The 13643-nt window shown below is 33.0% G+C and overlaps 1 protein-coding gene across 2 annotated transcripts in view; it reads left to right on the top strand.

Annotated features, from left to right (window-relative positions):
- DYNC2H1 (dynein cytoplasmic 2 heavy chain 1) overlaps positions 1-13643 on the top strand; it is a 522264-nt gene that overhangs the window by 208864 nt on the left and 299757 nt on the right. For both annotated transcript variants that reach the window (XM_077113112.1, XM_077113111.1), the window contains exons 56-59: positions 5145-5258; positions 5867-6027; positions 9867-9990; positions 10775-10896. In XM_077113112.1, coding sequence (XP_076969227.1) covers positions 5145-5258; positions 5867-6027; positions 9867-9990; positions 10775-10896 — 521 coding nt within the window. The remainder of the gene's footprint in view (positions 1-5144; positions 5259-5866; positions 6028-9866; positions 9991-10774; positions 10897-13643) is intronic.

Here is a 13643-nt window from a genome sequence, read left to right as displayed (position 1 = left end):
GACTCATTAAATTCTGTCAGTTTTAACTCCCCCATTTCCATGTTGGTGACTGCTCTAGTCCTCTTTTATTTAAATTAATATATTTATCAGAATAATGCATATAGTGTATCATTGAAAAAGTAAATAGCACAAAAAAAAGGCTTCAAAAAAGAACAAAATTGGATGATTTAAACTATATGATTTCAAGACTTAAGTATAATGTAACAGTGATAAAAGCTGTATTGTGTTGGTATAACAATAGATATTTAGCTGTTTTGGAACACTGTGAGGCCCAGAAATTACTTACACATTTCTGTAAGTAATGTGTAAGGACTTACACATGGGTGTTTAAATGGCCTTGTAAAAATATGACAAATAAATGGAGAAAGGGTAATCTTTTTAAAAAAAGTTTAGGAATACTTTGAATATCCATGTAGAAAGAGATAAACCTGGACCTTAACCTTACAACTTAGATGAAAATTAATTGTTTAAATTATAGATCTAAATATACAGCATCTAAACCATGAAACTTTTAGGAGAAAATATAGGAGAAAACCTTTGTGATCTTGGGTGAGACAAATATTTAAAAGATTTCTATACCAAGATAGAAAAAGAAAAAAATTGATAAATGGGAGTTTATCAAAATTAAAAACTTCTGCCATTTGAGATAAATTGTCAAGGAAATGAAAAACCAAGCCACAGACTAGGAGAAAATATTTGCAGAACATATATCTGATAAAGGGCTTGAATCCAAAATATATAAAAACTCTTACATAAATGTTGGGTTAATTTCTTTTTTTCTGTTAATTAATTAAAAAAAAACTCTTACAAATCAATAATAAACAATAAAATTAAAAAATGGACAAAAAAAATTGGACAGATTCTTCATCCAAGATGACATATGAAGGGCCAGTAAACACTAGAAAACCAATTTCTATCTTGGTATAGAAATCTTTTAAATATTTGTCTCACCCAAGATCACAAAGGTTTTCTCCTATATTTTCTCCTAAAAGTTTCATGGTTTAGATGCTGTATATTTAGATCTATAATTTAAACAATTAATTTTCATCTAAGTTGTAAGGTTAAGGTCCAGGTTTATTTCTTTCTACATGGATATTCAAAGTATTCCTAAACTTTTTTTAAAAAGATTACCCTTTCTCCATTTATTTGTCATATTTTTACAAGGCCATTTAAACACCCATGTGTAAGACCTTACACATTACTTACAGAAATGTGTAAGTAATTTCTGGGCCTCACAGTGTTCCAAAACAGAAATTAACCCAACATTTATGTAAGAGTTTTTATATATTTTGGATTCAAGCCCTTTATCAGATATATGTTCTGCAAATATTTTCTCCTAGTCTGTGGCTTGGTTTTTCATTTCCTTGACAATTTATCTCAAATGGCAGAAGTTTTTAATTTTGAATTACTTACACATTTCTGTAAGTAATGTGTAAGGACTTACACATGGGTGACAACAGCATTAGTCAGTGAGGAAATGTAAAATAAAGCCCCAGTAAGATAATACTACACTTGTAGCATTAGAATGGGTAAAATTAAAATACTGAGACTACCAGGTGGTAGCAAGAATGTTCGTCAAAAAGAGAACTGTCCTGCAAGAAATATTAAAGGGAGTTCTGTAGGCTGAAGGGAAAAGATACGAGTGAGAGGCTTGGAAAAGAGTTCAGAAATGAAAATTATCAGTGAGGGTAACTAAAAGGGTAAAAAGAAAGACAAAATAAGAAATGACATATAAAAACCAAAGCATAAAATGGTTGAAGTAAGTACTGCCTTTACAGTGATAACACTGATTGTTAATGAATTAAACTCCCAACGAAAAGACAAAGATTTGCAGATTGGATGCAAAAATATGACCCATTTATATGCTGTATACAAGAGACTCACCCTGGGCCTAAGAAGACAAATGGTTGAAAGTGAAAGGTTAGAAAAAGATATTCTCTGCAAACAATAATCAAAAAAGAGCTGGGGTGAGGCTAGGGGGTGGTGCACAGGTGGTTCAGTGGTAGAATGCTCACCTTCGATGTGGGAGACCAGGGTTCAATTCCCGGACCATGCATCCAAAAAAAAGAACTGAAGTAGCCATACTAATTTTGGAAAAAATAGACTTTAAATGCAAAACTGTTATAAGAGACAGAGAAAGACACTATATATTAATAAAAGGGGCGGTCCAGCTAGATGAAATAATGATTGTAAATATTTATACACCTACCCATGAAACCCCAAAATGCATTAGACAAACACTGGCAAAACTGAAGGGAGAAATGGATGTCTCTACAGTAATAGAGAATTCAGTACACCACTTTCATCGTTAGGTAGACTATCTAGACTGAGAATCAGTAAGGTAATAGAGAACTTGAAAAATATGATAAATGAACTAGACCTCACAAACACACAGAACATTGCACCCCGAACAGTAATATATACATTCTTTTCAAGTGCTCATGGATCATTCTTCAGGTTAGATCACATGTTGGGTCATAGAACAGTAATAGAAACAATAATTTTAAAAAGATTGAAATTATACAAGCACATTCTCTGACCATAATGGAATGAAGCTGGAAATCAGCAATAGGTGGAGTACAGAAAAGTCACAAATATATGGAAGTTAAACAAAACAGTCTTAAATAATCAGTGGGTCAAAGAAAAAATTGCAAGAGAAATCAGTAAATATCTTGAGATGAATGAAAATGAGAGCAAACAAATAAAAATTTATGGATGAAGTGAAGGCAGTCTTGAGAGGGAAATTTATAGCCCTAAATGCCTGCATTAAAAAAATAAGAAAGAGCTAAAATAAAGGACATAACTGTACACCTGGAGGAACTCAAAAAAGAACAGCAAACTAGTCCCAAAGCAAGCAGAAGAAGAAATAACAAAGATTAGAGCAGAAATAAGAGAGATTGAGATGATAAAAAAAAAATAGAATCAACCAAGCCAAAAGGGTGGTTCTTTGAGATCAATAGAATTTTCAAACCCTTAGCTAGACTGACAAAGGAACGAAAGAGAGAAGATGCAAATAAATAAAATCAGAAATGCAAGAGAGCCATACATAAATAAAAAGTATCTTAAGAGGATACTTTGCACACCTGTATGCCAAGAAATAAGACAACTTAGATGAAATGATCAAATTCCTGGAAGCACAGGAAAAACCTACACTGACTCTAGAAGAAATAAATACCTCAACAGACCAATTATAAATAAAGAGATTGAATCAGTCATTAAAAATCTCCCAAAAAAGAAATGTTCCATACCAGATGGTGTCACAGGGAATTCTAACAGTTATTCCAAGAAGAATTAATATCAATTCTACTCAGACTCTTCCAAAAAATTGAAGAGGAACACTATGAAGCCAATATTACCTTACTACCAAAGCCAGATAAAGATACTACGGGTAAAAATACTACATTTATAAAATGAGCATAGTAATAATACTGCCTTCCTGGGTTGTTGCAAGTAATAAATGTGTATTACTATGATCATTTTCTAATTATGAATTTATAACTTTTGAATTTTATAGAAGAAGCATTTATTGTTTTGTTAATCAGAAAATTAAAACAAATGAAATATAGAAATCTTTTTGATAGTAAATAGAGTAAAATATATCATCAGAAAATCTCAGGGTATAGATTCAAAATTAATACTAGAACAACATTAATGGAAAATGTTCTTTTAAAATGAGTTATGTTTTAATATCATGCTTTTAAATATTGAGCACATTAAAATTGGTAAAATACAAGTGTTAGAAAGAATCTAGACAAATAGGGACACTCAAATGCATTGCTTGTGGGAATGTAAAATGGTACAGCCACTGTGGAAGACAGTTTGGCAGTTCCTTAGGAAACTAAGTATATAGAATTGCCCATATGATTGGGTAATCCTGCCATAAGGTATATACCCAGTAGAACTGAAAGCAGGGACTTGAACAGACATTTGTATACTGACGTTCATAATGACATTATCCACAGTAGCCGAAAGATGAAAGAAATCTTGGTGTTTATCAGCTGATGAAAGGATAAGGTTACAGTGGAATATTATTAGCAGTAACTAGGAATGAAGTCTTGATGCATGTGAGAATATGATGTCCTTGAGGCCTTTATGTTGAGTGGAATAAGCCAGACAAAAAAGAACAAATATTGTATGATCTCACTAGTATGAATTTAGTATAATAAGCAAGCTCATAAAGTTAGAATCTAGAATATGGGTCACCAGGAGATAGAATGGGAGTAGAAAGTGGGGATCTGATGCTTAATTTGCAAAGAATTTCTATTTAGATTGATTTAAATGTTTAGAAATGGATGGTGGTGATGTTAACACATTATTGTGAGTGTAATTAACAGAGTTGATTTATGTATGTGAATGTGATTGAAAGGGGAAAGTTTTGTATATTTTACTAGAATGGAAGTCAGAAGATAAAATATGGGACCATATAACACAGCGAACCCTGTTGTGGATGATGGACTGAGGTTAATAGTGCAAGTATAAGACTGTCCTTTCATGAGTTATAACAAATATATGACACTAATACAGGGTGTTAATATTAGGGTGTCATATGGAAAAATATACCTAATGTAAACTATGGACAGTAGTTTATAGCACTATTTTAATATTCTGTCATCAGTTGTAACAAAGGAGGGCAGGCCACAGTGGCTCAGCAGGCAGTGTTCTTCTCTGCCATGCCAGAGACCCAGGTTCGATTCCCAATTCCTGCCCATGCAAAAAAAAAAAAAAAAAAGTTGTAACAAAGGTGCCACACTAATACAAAGTGTCAGCAATTGAGGGGTATATTGTACTTTTTACATAAATTTTTGGTAAGTCTACAACTTCTATAATAAAAATTTTTTTTTAATATTATGCTAAGTGAAAGAAACCAGATACAAAGTACTACATAAATATAAATTAATGTATGGAGACAGAAATAGATTAGTAGTTAGGTAGATAACTGCTAAGGAGTATGGGGTTTTTCTTTTTGGAGTAGTGAAAATGATCTAAAATTGATTGTGATGGTGAATAAACAGCTCTATGAATATACAAAAAGCCATTGATTTTATACTTTGGATGGATTGTATGGTATGTGAGTATATCTCAATAAAACTGCTTTAGTAAGTTGATTGCCAGTGTTATTTATTTAGTGTTATCCTATCCTATAGGATGCTAGTGAACAAAAGACAGAACTTGAAAGACTAAAGCATAAAATAGCAGAAGAAGTTGTTAAAATTGAAGAAAGAAAAAATAAAATTGATGATGAATTAAAAGAAGTACAAGTAAGTTAAAAAGAAACATTTTAAGAACTTTTACATTTTGATTACCAGTTGCATCTAGTAGTTTAAATATTATTTGTAGACGAAGGTGTTTTCTGATAGTATTATCAAATGATATTATGTTCAACCAGAATAATTTATGAAAGAGGAACAGGAAGGAAAGCCTGCCAGGGAAAGTAAGTGAATTAATTGATTATTATTATTTAAAAATAATCATTGTTTTTCCTGAACCATATTGTTTTGATTGTAGATGAAAAAACATGTGGTAGCTAAATTAAACTTTTAAGCTCTTTTTCTCTAGTCCTGACTAAATTTGCCAACTAGTCCTAGAATACAAAGAGCCTCTTAAAGATGGCGAATTATACCCCCAAAAATTAGATTTTCCTGATTTCAGCAGTTACAGTGACAATAACTCTTGCTTTTACAGTGACCATAACTCTTACTTTCTCAACTTAAACATTTTGTACTTCGTGTGTTCTAAAACATTTTTATATTTGAAGAGAGAGGATATTAGTAAATAAGTCATTTTGAATAAAATGAAAATAAACATTTGTAGAGCATCAAAGATTTTTTTACAATTTGAGAGTTAAGATGTCGTTTTTCTGTTTTAGCCTCTAGTCAATGAAGCTAAACTAGCAGTTGGAAACATTAAGCCAGAATCTCTTTCAGAAATTCGTTCACTACGCATGCCACCTGATGTCATCAGAGACATTCTTGAAGGAGTCTTAAGGTTAATGGGTATCTTCGACACGTCTTGGGTGAGCATGAAAAGGTAAATTTTAAATTTTTGAAAAAAGTTATTTCAGCTATGAAATACACATTCTCTCATGTTTTTTTAAAAATATTTCTTATATTGTTTCTCAAGCTTAAGTTCATCTGAAAACTTGCTTATACATTTTGCCCTGAAATTTCAAGATGTTTGATGTAATCTTATGTCAAGATCTATATATTCCTTTCTCTGTAAGTGATTGTTGAAAGTGTTAAAAGAGGAGAAAAGGAATATCTTAAAATTTTTAAGGATGTCTCTCTATATATCTAATTATTTATTTGGTCCTTACACAGAGCAAAGCACTGTGATTTACTGAGGAAGAAAATAGTTATTTTAGAAAATTCTTATGTTCTTGTTAGAGGGAGGGAGAAGTTGACCTAGAGAGAGAGAGAAATCCATAAGGAATATAAGAAAGATATAAATTGTAGGAGGAAAGAGTATTAATTATAGGATTATGTTTCACATTTAAATAGTGGCATTATGTTTGTGCTGACATTAAATTCCATTTTAGGGTTTAAGTTGACAGTAAAGGTATCTTTTCAAATCTGGAGATTGGAGAGGAGATTTAAGTGAGGGAGTACTTTAAAATGCCTTTATATTAACAGTTATAGGAGTCATAAATTTTTTTCACCAAATTCAGGTCTGAAAGTTTTATAAGGATTGGTATATCTTTGTGTGTATGAGGATCCAGTAGTTTATAAAAGGAATGTGGGTAGGGGTATGGCACTCTACAGAAGCTTTGGATAACTAGCAGAAATTGGCAGAGTCGTCTTCTTGAAAACTCCAGAAAACAGTTAAAGGGTTGCAGTAACTGGGTGAGCGCCTAATCTAGAAAACAGCTTTAAAATCCATAAGAGAAGCTCTTGGTGCCCTTGCTGGACCTTCCCCAGCACAATATGCAACCAACCTGCATTCCCATTGTGGGTCCCTGGTCCTATTCCAGAGGGAGCAGAGTAACCCTTATGCACATACTCAACCATGTTGGTGCCAATCTATCAGATGCTACACGAAAGACTGAACCATTATGCTCCTCTCTGGCTCACTTTCCTAGAATTTGCCGTGCAGGCAAAAGCAGCTTGCAGTCAGCTTAAGGCTTTTGAGAAAATTCATCACCCCTTCTTGAGTAACACATTCATATAAATACGAATAGAAAGATACTTCCTCAACATGATGAAGGCATATATGAAACACTCACAGCTAGCCTCTTACTCAGTGGTAAAAGACTGAAAGCTTTCCCTCTAAGGTCAAGTACGAGGCAAGGATGCCCAGTGTCACCACTGCTCTTCAATATTGTACTGGAAGTTCTAGCCAGAACCATTAGGCAAGAAAAATAAATAAAAGACATTCAAATTAGAAAGGAAGAAGTAAAACTTCTATATTAAAATATTAAAAATCCATGAAATATCCTTAACTAAGAGATTAGAGCTAATAAATTCAGCAAAGTAGTAGGGTACACAGATCAGCATTTGAAAACCAGTAGTGTTTCTATACACTAGTAATGAGCAAGCTGAAGAGGAAATCAAGAAAAAAATTCCATTTACAATAGCAACAAAAAGTGTAAATTATCTAGGAATAAATTGAACCAAGATTTAAAAGGTTTACATGCAGAAAACTGAAACATTGCAAAAAACATTGTGATTTGAATAATTTGAAGGACATTCTGTATTCATGGATTGGAAGATTAAATATTTGTAAGATTTTAATTCTATCCACAGTTAGTTACAGATTCAATGCAATCCTATAAAAATTCCAACACACTTTTTACCAAATGCAAAAGCCAATTCTGAAATTTGTATCGACGCATAAGGGATGCTGAGTAGCCAAAACCATCTTCAAAAACAATGAATTTGGAGAGCTGACACTTGCTGATTTTAAAACTTATTACAAAACTACAGTAATGAAAGCAGCAATGTTGTCACAAGGACAGATATATAAGATCAAGAAAGTTAAATTGAGAGTTCAGAAATAAACCCTCACAGCTATGGCCAATAGATTTTTGATAAGAGTGCCAAATCCACTCAGTGGGGAAAGAGAGTAGTCTCTTCAACAAACGGTGCTAGGAAAACTGGATATCCATCTGCAGAAAAATGAAGGTAGATCCCTTCCTCACACAATGAAAATTTAATTCAAAATGGATCAAAGACCTAAATTGAATAAAAATATCAGGAAACTCAGACGAAAAGATGACATTTTCAGGACCTTCTGTAAGGCGATGGTTTCTTAGATTTTACACCAAAAGCACAAGCAATGAAAGAAAAAATAGATAAATGGAATTTCATCAAAATTAAGCTTTTATGCATACGAGGATTTTTGTCTTGAAAGTAAAAAGACAACCTATAGGAAAAAATATTTGGAACCCACATATCTGATAAATGTTTAAAATCCAGAATAAATAAAGAAATCCTATAATTCAACACAAATAAAAAATGAGCATAAGGCTTGACTAGATATTTCTTAAAAGGCAATATACAAATCGCCAAAAAACACATGAAAAGATGCTAAACATCATTAACCCATTTGGTAAGTGCTAATCAAAACTACAATGAGATACCATTTCACTACCACTGAAATGAGATAAACCAGTTATAAAAAGACAAATATTGAATGATTTCACTGATACAAAATAATTAGAAAAGATGTGTTCATAGTGTCAGAAACTAGAATGTAGGTTGTGAGAGCATGGGGTGGGGGAAGAGAATGGGGAATTAATGCATAATCGGTATCAGCTTTCTATTTGAGTCAATGGAAAAACTGGTAATGGATGATGGTGATGTTAGTACAACATTGTGAATGTAATTGACTACTGAATGTTATATTTGAATATGATATAAAGGGGAATTTTAGTTTGTATATGTTACCAGAATTTAAAAAAAAAAACAAAACTTTAAGACTGTACTACAAAAACAGAAACCCTAATATAAACTGTAGGCTGCACTTAATAGTATTACAGTAAGGCCCCCATATCCTCAGGGCATATATTCCAAGACCTAGCCTGGAATATGAGGCTAGAAATCCTGAATGTGAGGGAACACCAACACCCAGTTACACACTGTAAAGGTTTGCAGTTTGAGGTGCAAAGAAAAATTAGCATGAATTTTGTCTTTATGCTTCATTACTTCGCAAAGTGAAGATTTGTATTTGCCATACAACCTGGCAATCTCTGTATATGATTTTCTTTCTTTTTCAATCATATCAAGAATTTTTACTTTTTCACTAATGACAGGCACTTTATTGCTTCTCTTAGGCTTAGAAGCACTACCAGAACCACTACACTTCTGCTTTGGGGCCATTAATATAGTAAATAAGTACTTTCTTAAACAAAAGCGCTGTAATAAGGCCTCAAGTAGTATAGACAAGGAGGAAGCAGGGAGCATGGCCATGGGGTCAAAGGAAAATGAGTCCTTGTACTGGACTGGAGGACTTCACTGTTTTACAGCCTTTGCTTGCTTGGCCGGTGGTTTGAAACTTATAAACCATTTATTTTCCTATTTTCGGGAATTTTCCTGTTTTTATAGTTTTTTTCATTATTTTTTCCCGGTTAAACATGAGTAACTCAATCAACGGATACCCAGTCAGTGGTTATGAGGCACAACTATATTATAATAATATTGTTTCATCGATTGTAACAAAAGTACTACACTAATTCAAAGTGTTGATAATAGAGAAAACTATATGTGAGGTGGGTGTATATGGGAACTCTATTTTCTGCATGAGTTTTCTGTAAGTGTACAGTTTCTCTGATAAAAAATGTATTGTATACACTATTTTGTAACATTGATATTTTCATCAGAGATAGCAAATTTTTGTTTATCCCCACTTGAAGCAAAATGCTTTCATTTTAGTTTCCTTGCCAAAAGAGGTGTGAGAGAAGACATTGCAACCTTTGATGCAAGAAATATTCCAAGGGAAATAAGAGAAAGTGTTGAAGAACTTCTTTTTAAAAATAAAGGATCTTTTGATCCAAAGGTAATTTTTAAGTTATGCCATGAATTAAATTTTCTGTATTGTATAATATTCTGCTTGTTAAAATGTCATTATTGTTTAGATTGCTCCAAATTATATATATGTGTTTAAAGCACAAAGTAGCTGAGGAGCATTTACCAACAGAATGATAAATTAGAATCCAGGTAACAGTGAGGGAGACATAACTGTTTTTTCAATCTTATTAACTGCTCTCAGTTAGTTTTCAGCCTATCATTTCTTTATTCCCAACTTCTTGGTTCACTTCTACTTCTTCCTGTGTATATAAGAACAGATACCTCCACTTGGATAATTAATATCTGTAATTTCAGTGATCAAATTACATCCCAAAATACTGATAGTTTTTAGATCTGTTATTTAAAATCTTAAGTACGTCTTCTTTTACAGTAACTACTGGTTTCAAAATTGCTTCATCTAATGAATTATATGTGAAATATCACATCTATAGAGGAGAAAAAAATTTATGTTTGAATGTTGTGGGTGGTACATGTACTCAATATAAATGTGACTATTTGAGCAATTAATATCAACATATTATTATTTTTTGTGATTAAAAAGGATTCATTTTTAAACAAATAGTAGATTTCATGTACATTTCTCTTAATCAAAGTATCAGTTTGACCCTAGTTTTTATTTTTTGTTATAAACCTAAAATTTTATTATTTGGGGTACAGTATTAAAGAAATGCTTAATTATAATGTATTTGAATTAATTTGCTTTTATTTGAAGTGAAGTTATGCTCTTTGATAACTTGTAATGGATTTTTCAGAATGCGAAGCGTGCCAGCACTGCAGCTGCACCTTTGGCTGCCTGGGTTAAAGCCAATGTCCAGTATTCCCACGTCTTGGAACGAATTCAGCCTTTGGAAACTGAACAGGCAGGATTAGAATCGTAAGTGAAATATGAAATAAACATAATCCTTTATTGTGACTCATTTGATGAGTTAGCTGTATTATTAATACTTAGTTAGTATTATGTCCTATTTCTAAAAAGGCAGCTGACAATATTAAAATACATGGTGAGTAAAAAGAGAGAAAACGATTAAAAGAAGATGGAGATCAGAATCAACTTTTTTCCTCTTTCTCTTTTTTTCTATTATGTTATTGGAAGGATAAAATGATAGAAGTTCCTTTAGAAACTTTTGTAAATGAGAAATAAGGAAATATGAAAAGGGGATTTTGGAAATTTGGTGCTTTTATATTTGTTTTTTCATTCTAACTTCTAAGAAAGGTTTAGGATTCTTTTTCCAAAACATTGTCTGGGAAGGTGGTGAGGGCAAATTTTTTTTTCTTTTTTTAGGTACATGGTCCAGGAAATCAACCCGAGGACAAGTTTTAACCATTTGAATTTTGAGGCTTAAAATTCCAACCTCTGTAGTTACCAATATACAGTTACCATTTTATATGTGTATATATATATATATAAATTATTTATATATTTTAACATGCTTTTATTGTGAAATATATTTAAAAAACAATCAAAGTACATTGTAACAAGCAGTTATAGAACAGATTTCAGAGTTTGGTATTGATTACAGTTCCATAATTTTAGGTTTTTCCTTCTAGCTGTTTTAAGACACTGGAGACTAAAAGAAGTATCAATGTAATGATTCAGCAGTCATGCTCATTTGTTAAATCCTATCTTCTCTGTTATAACTTCTCCTTCTCCTTTGATCTTTCTTCTCATCTTTAGGGATATTTGGGCTTTGCCCATTCTAACTTTTTTTCATGTTGAAAGCATCAGTCAATAATCCCATAGAGGGATGGAACTAGTTGACATTCTGGAGAGGCTGGCTCTTCTGGGTATCAGGACTTATCTGGCCTAGGAACCCATTTGGAGGTTGTAGGTTTCTAGAAAGTTACCCTAGTGCATGGAACTTTTGTAGAATCTCACATAAAGCCCTAGGTGTTCTTTAGGATTGGCAGGAATGGTTTTGGTTGGGGTTTGACAAACCATGATAAATAGCAATATCTAGCTGAAGCTTGTGTAAGAGTAGACTCCAGAATAGCCTTTCAACTCTATTTGAACTCTCTCAGCCACTGATAAGCTTATTTTGTTAACAATTCTTTTCCTCCTTTTTTAGTCAGGAAGGCAGTTGTCGATCCCATGGTAACAGGGCCATGTTATAACTTCTCATTCCTGGAAGTTATATCCCACGTTGCCAGGGAGACTTTCATCCCTGGATGTCATGTCTCACGTAGAGGGGAGGGTAATGATTTCACTTGCAGAGTTGGACTTCAGGAGAGAGAGACCACATCTGAGCAACAAAAGAAGTCCTCTGGAAGTAACCCTTAGACATAAACTATAGGTAGGTTTAGCTTCTCGACTACATAAATAAGCTTCAGAAGAGCAAGCTCATAGATCAAGGGCTTGACCTATTGACTGGGAGTCTTTAATGTTTGTGACAGGTTCAGGGGTTTCCCCAGTGGTAGAGCAGAAAAGTTTCATATTTTTCTCCTGGCCTTCAAGACACTTTGACAATACTTTTTAATTATCTGCTCAACTTATTCTGACATGTTATATGGGCATTAATAATGTGATGCTGTATAGAATTACAAGCCCTCATTCCCATTCTGGGATCCATGTGTTTGGATTGTTTAAATGATCTATCTGGACAGATTGAGTTAGATTATGTACTACAGAAATTTAAGCTTTGGACAAAATAACCTCATTTCCTTTGGTCTCATACAGTAGGTGAAGTTCTAAAATACAGCCAGTGTCTCCTTACCCCTATATTCTGATTCACCTTAGTCCTGACCAGATTACCTTCATTCTTACTTATCTCTAATTGAAGACTGAATTCTTTTTCATTTTCTTTAACAGTTGTTGTATATGACAATGCTGACTTTCAGAGTTGCAGAACTCCAATTCTGAGTCTTAGGTGTCACATAGGTACCCAGAGTTCCAGGGAAATACTGGATTATACATATATAGCACAGCACTCAAAATCTAGAAATAACAATTACAGCTCTGGACTAAATGTGACTGCTATAAGAGCTTTTAGTCTTGGCCCCAATTTTTTTTATAAATATTTTCTAAAAGAGATCATCAATATTTGCTCTTTTGTATCTGGCTTATTTTGCATCACATAATGTCCCCCAGGATCATTCACAATGTTGCATGCCTCATAACTTTGTTCTTTTTTTGTAGCTGCATGATATTCAATCACATGTCTATATCACAAATCTCCATCCTTCTTCTCAGTCAATGTATCCTTCAGCTACCTCTATCCATTGGGCATCATGTATAATGACCAAAGTCAACAGTCTATTTCTTTCATTATCCTCGCTTGGTTGTGTAATCAACACTCTCAAATTTAGACAATTTTCATTGTTCCCAAGAGAAAAATAACTGATAAACATATCCTCACCAAATAGAAACTCTAAATTTCCCCTTAAATCTTGTCCTTCCCCACCCCCCTCTCCTGGCCCCAGTTATTTACCCCTGGTATTTCTGTGGTACTACTGATGTCATCCTTATTAAACACAGACCAATGCAATTGTAGTTTTCCCCCTATACCCCAATATTATTTACTCTTTGTACAAAATTCATACCTTTGAAATAGTTATGCAAGAACTAATTTATATTCGTAGTGTTAGTTGATGGAATACATGGCTCTATTCAACCCCTTTCAATCA

The sequence above is a fragment of the Tamandua tetradactyla genome, chromosome 8 (genome assembly GCF_023851605.1).
Source record: "Tamandua tetradactyla isolate mTamTet1 chromosome 8, mTamTet1.pri, whole genome shotgun sequence".
Lineage (NCBI taxonomy): Eukaryota > Metazoa > Chordata > Mammalia > Pilosa > Myrmecophagidae > Tamandua > Tamandua tetradactyla.
This window is presented reverse-complemented; position numbering and strand designations above follow the sequence as displayed.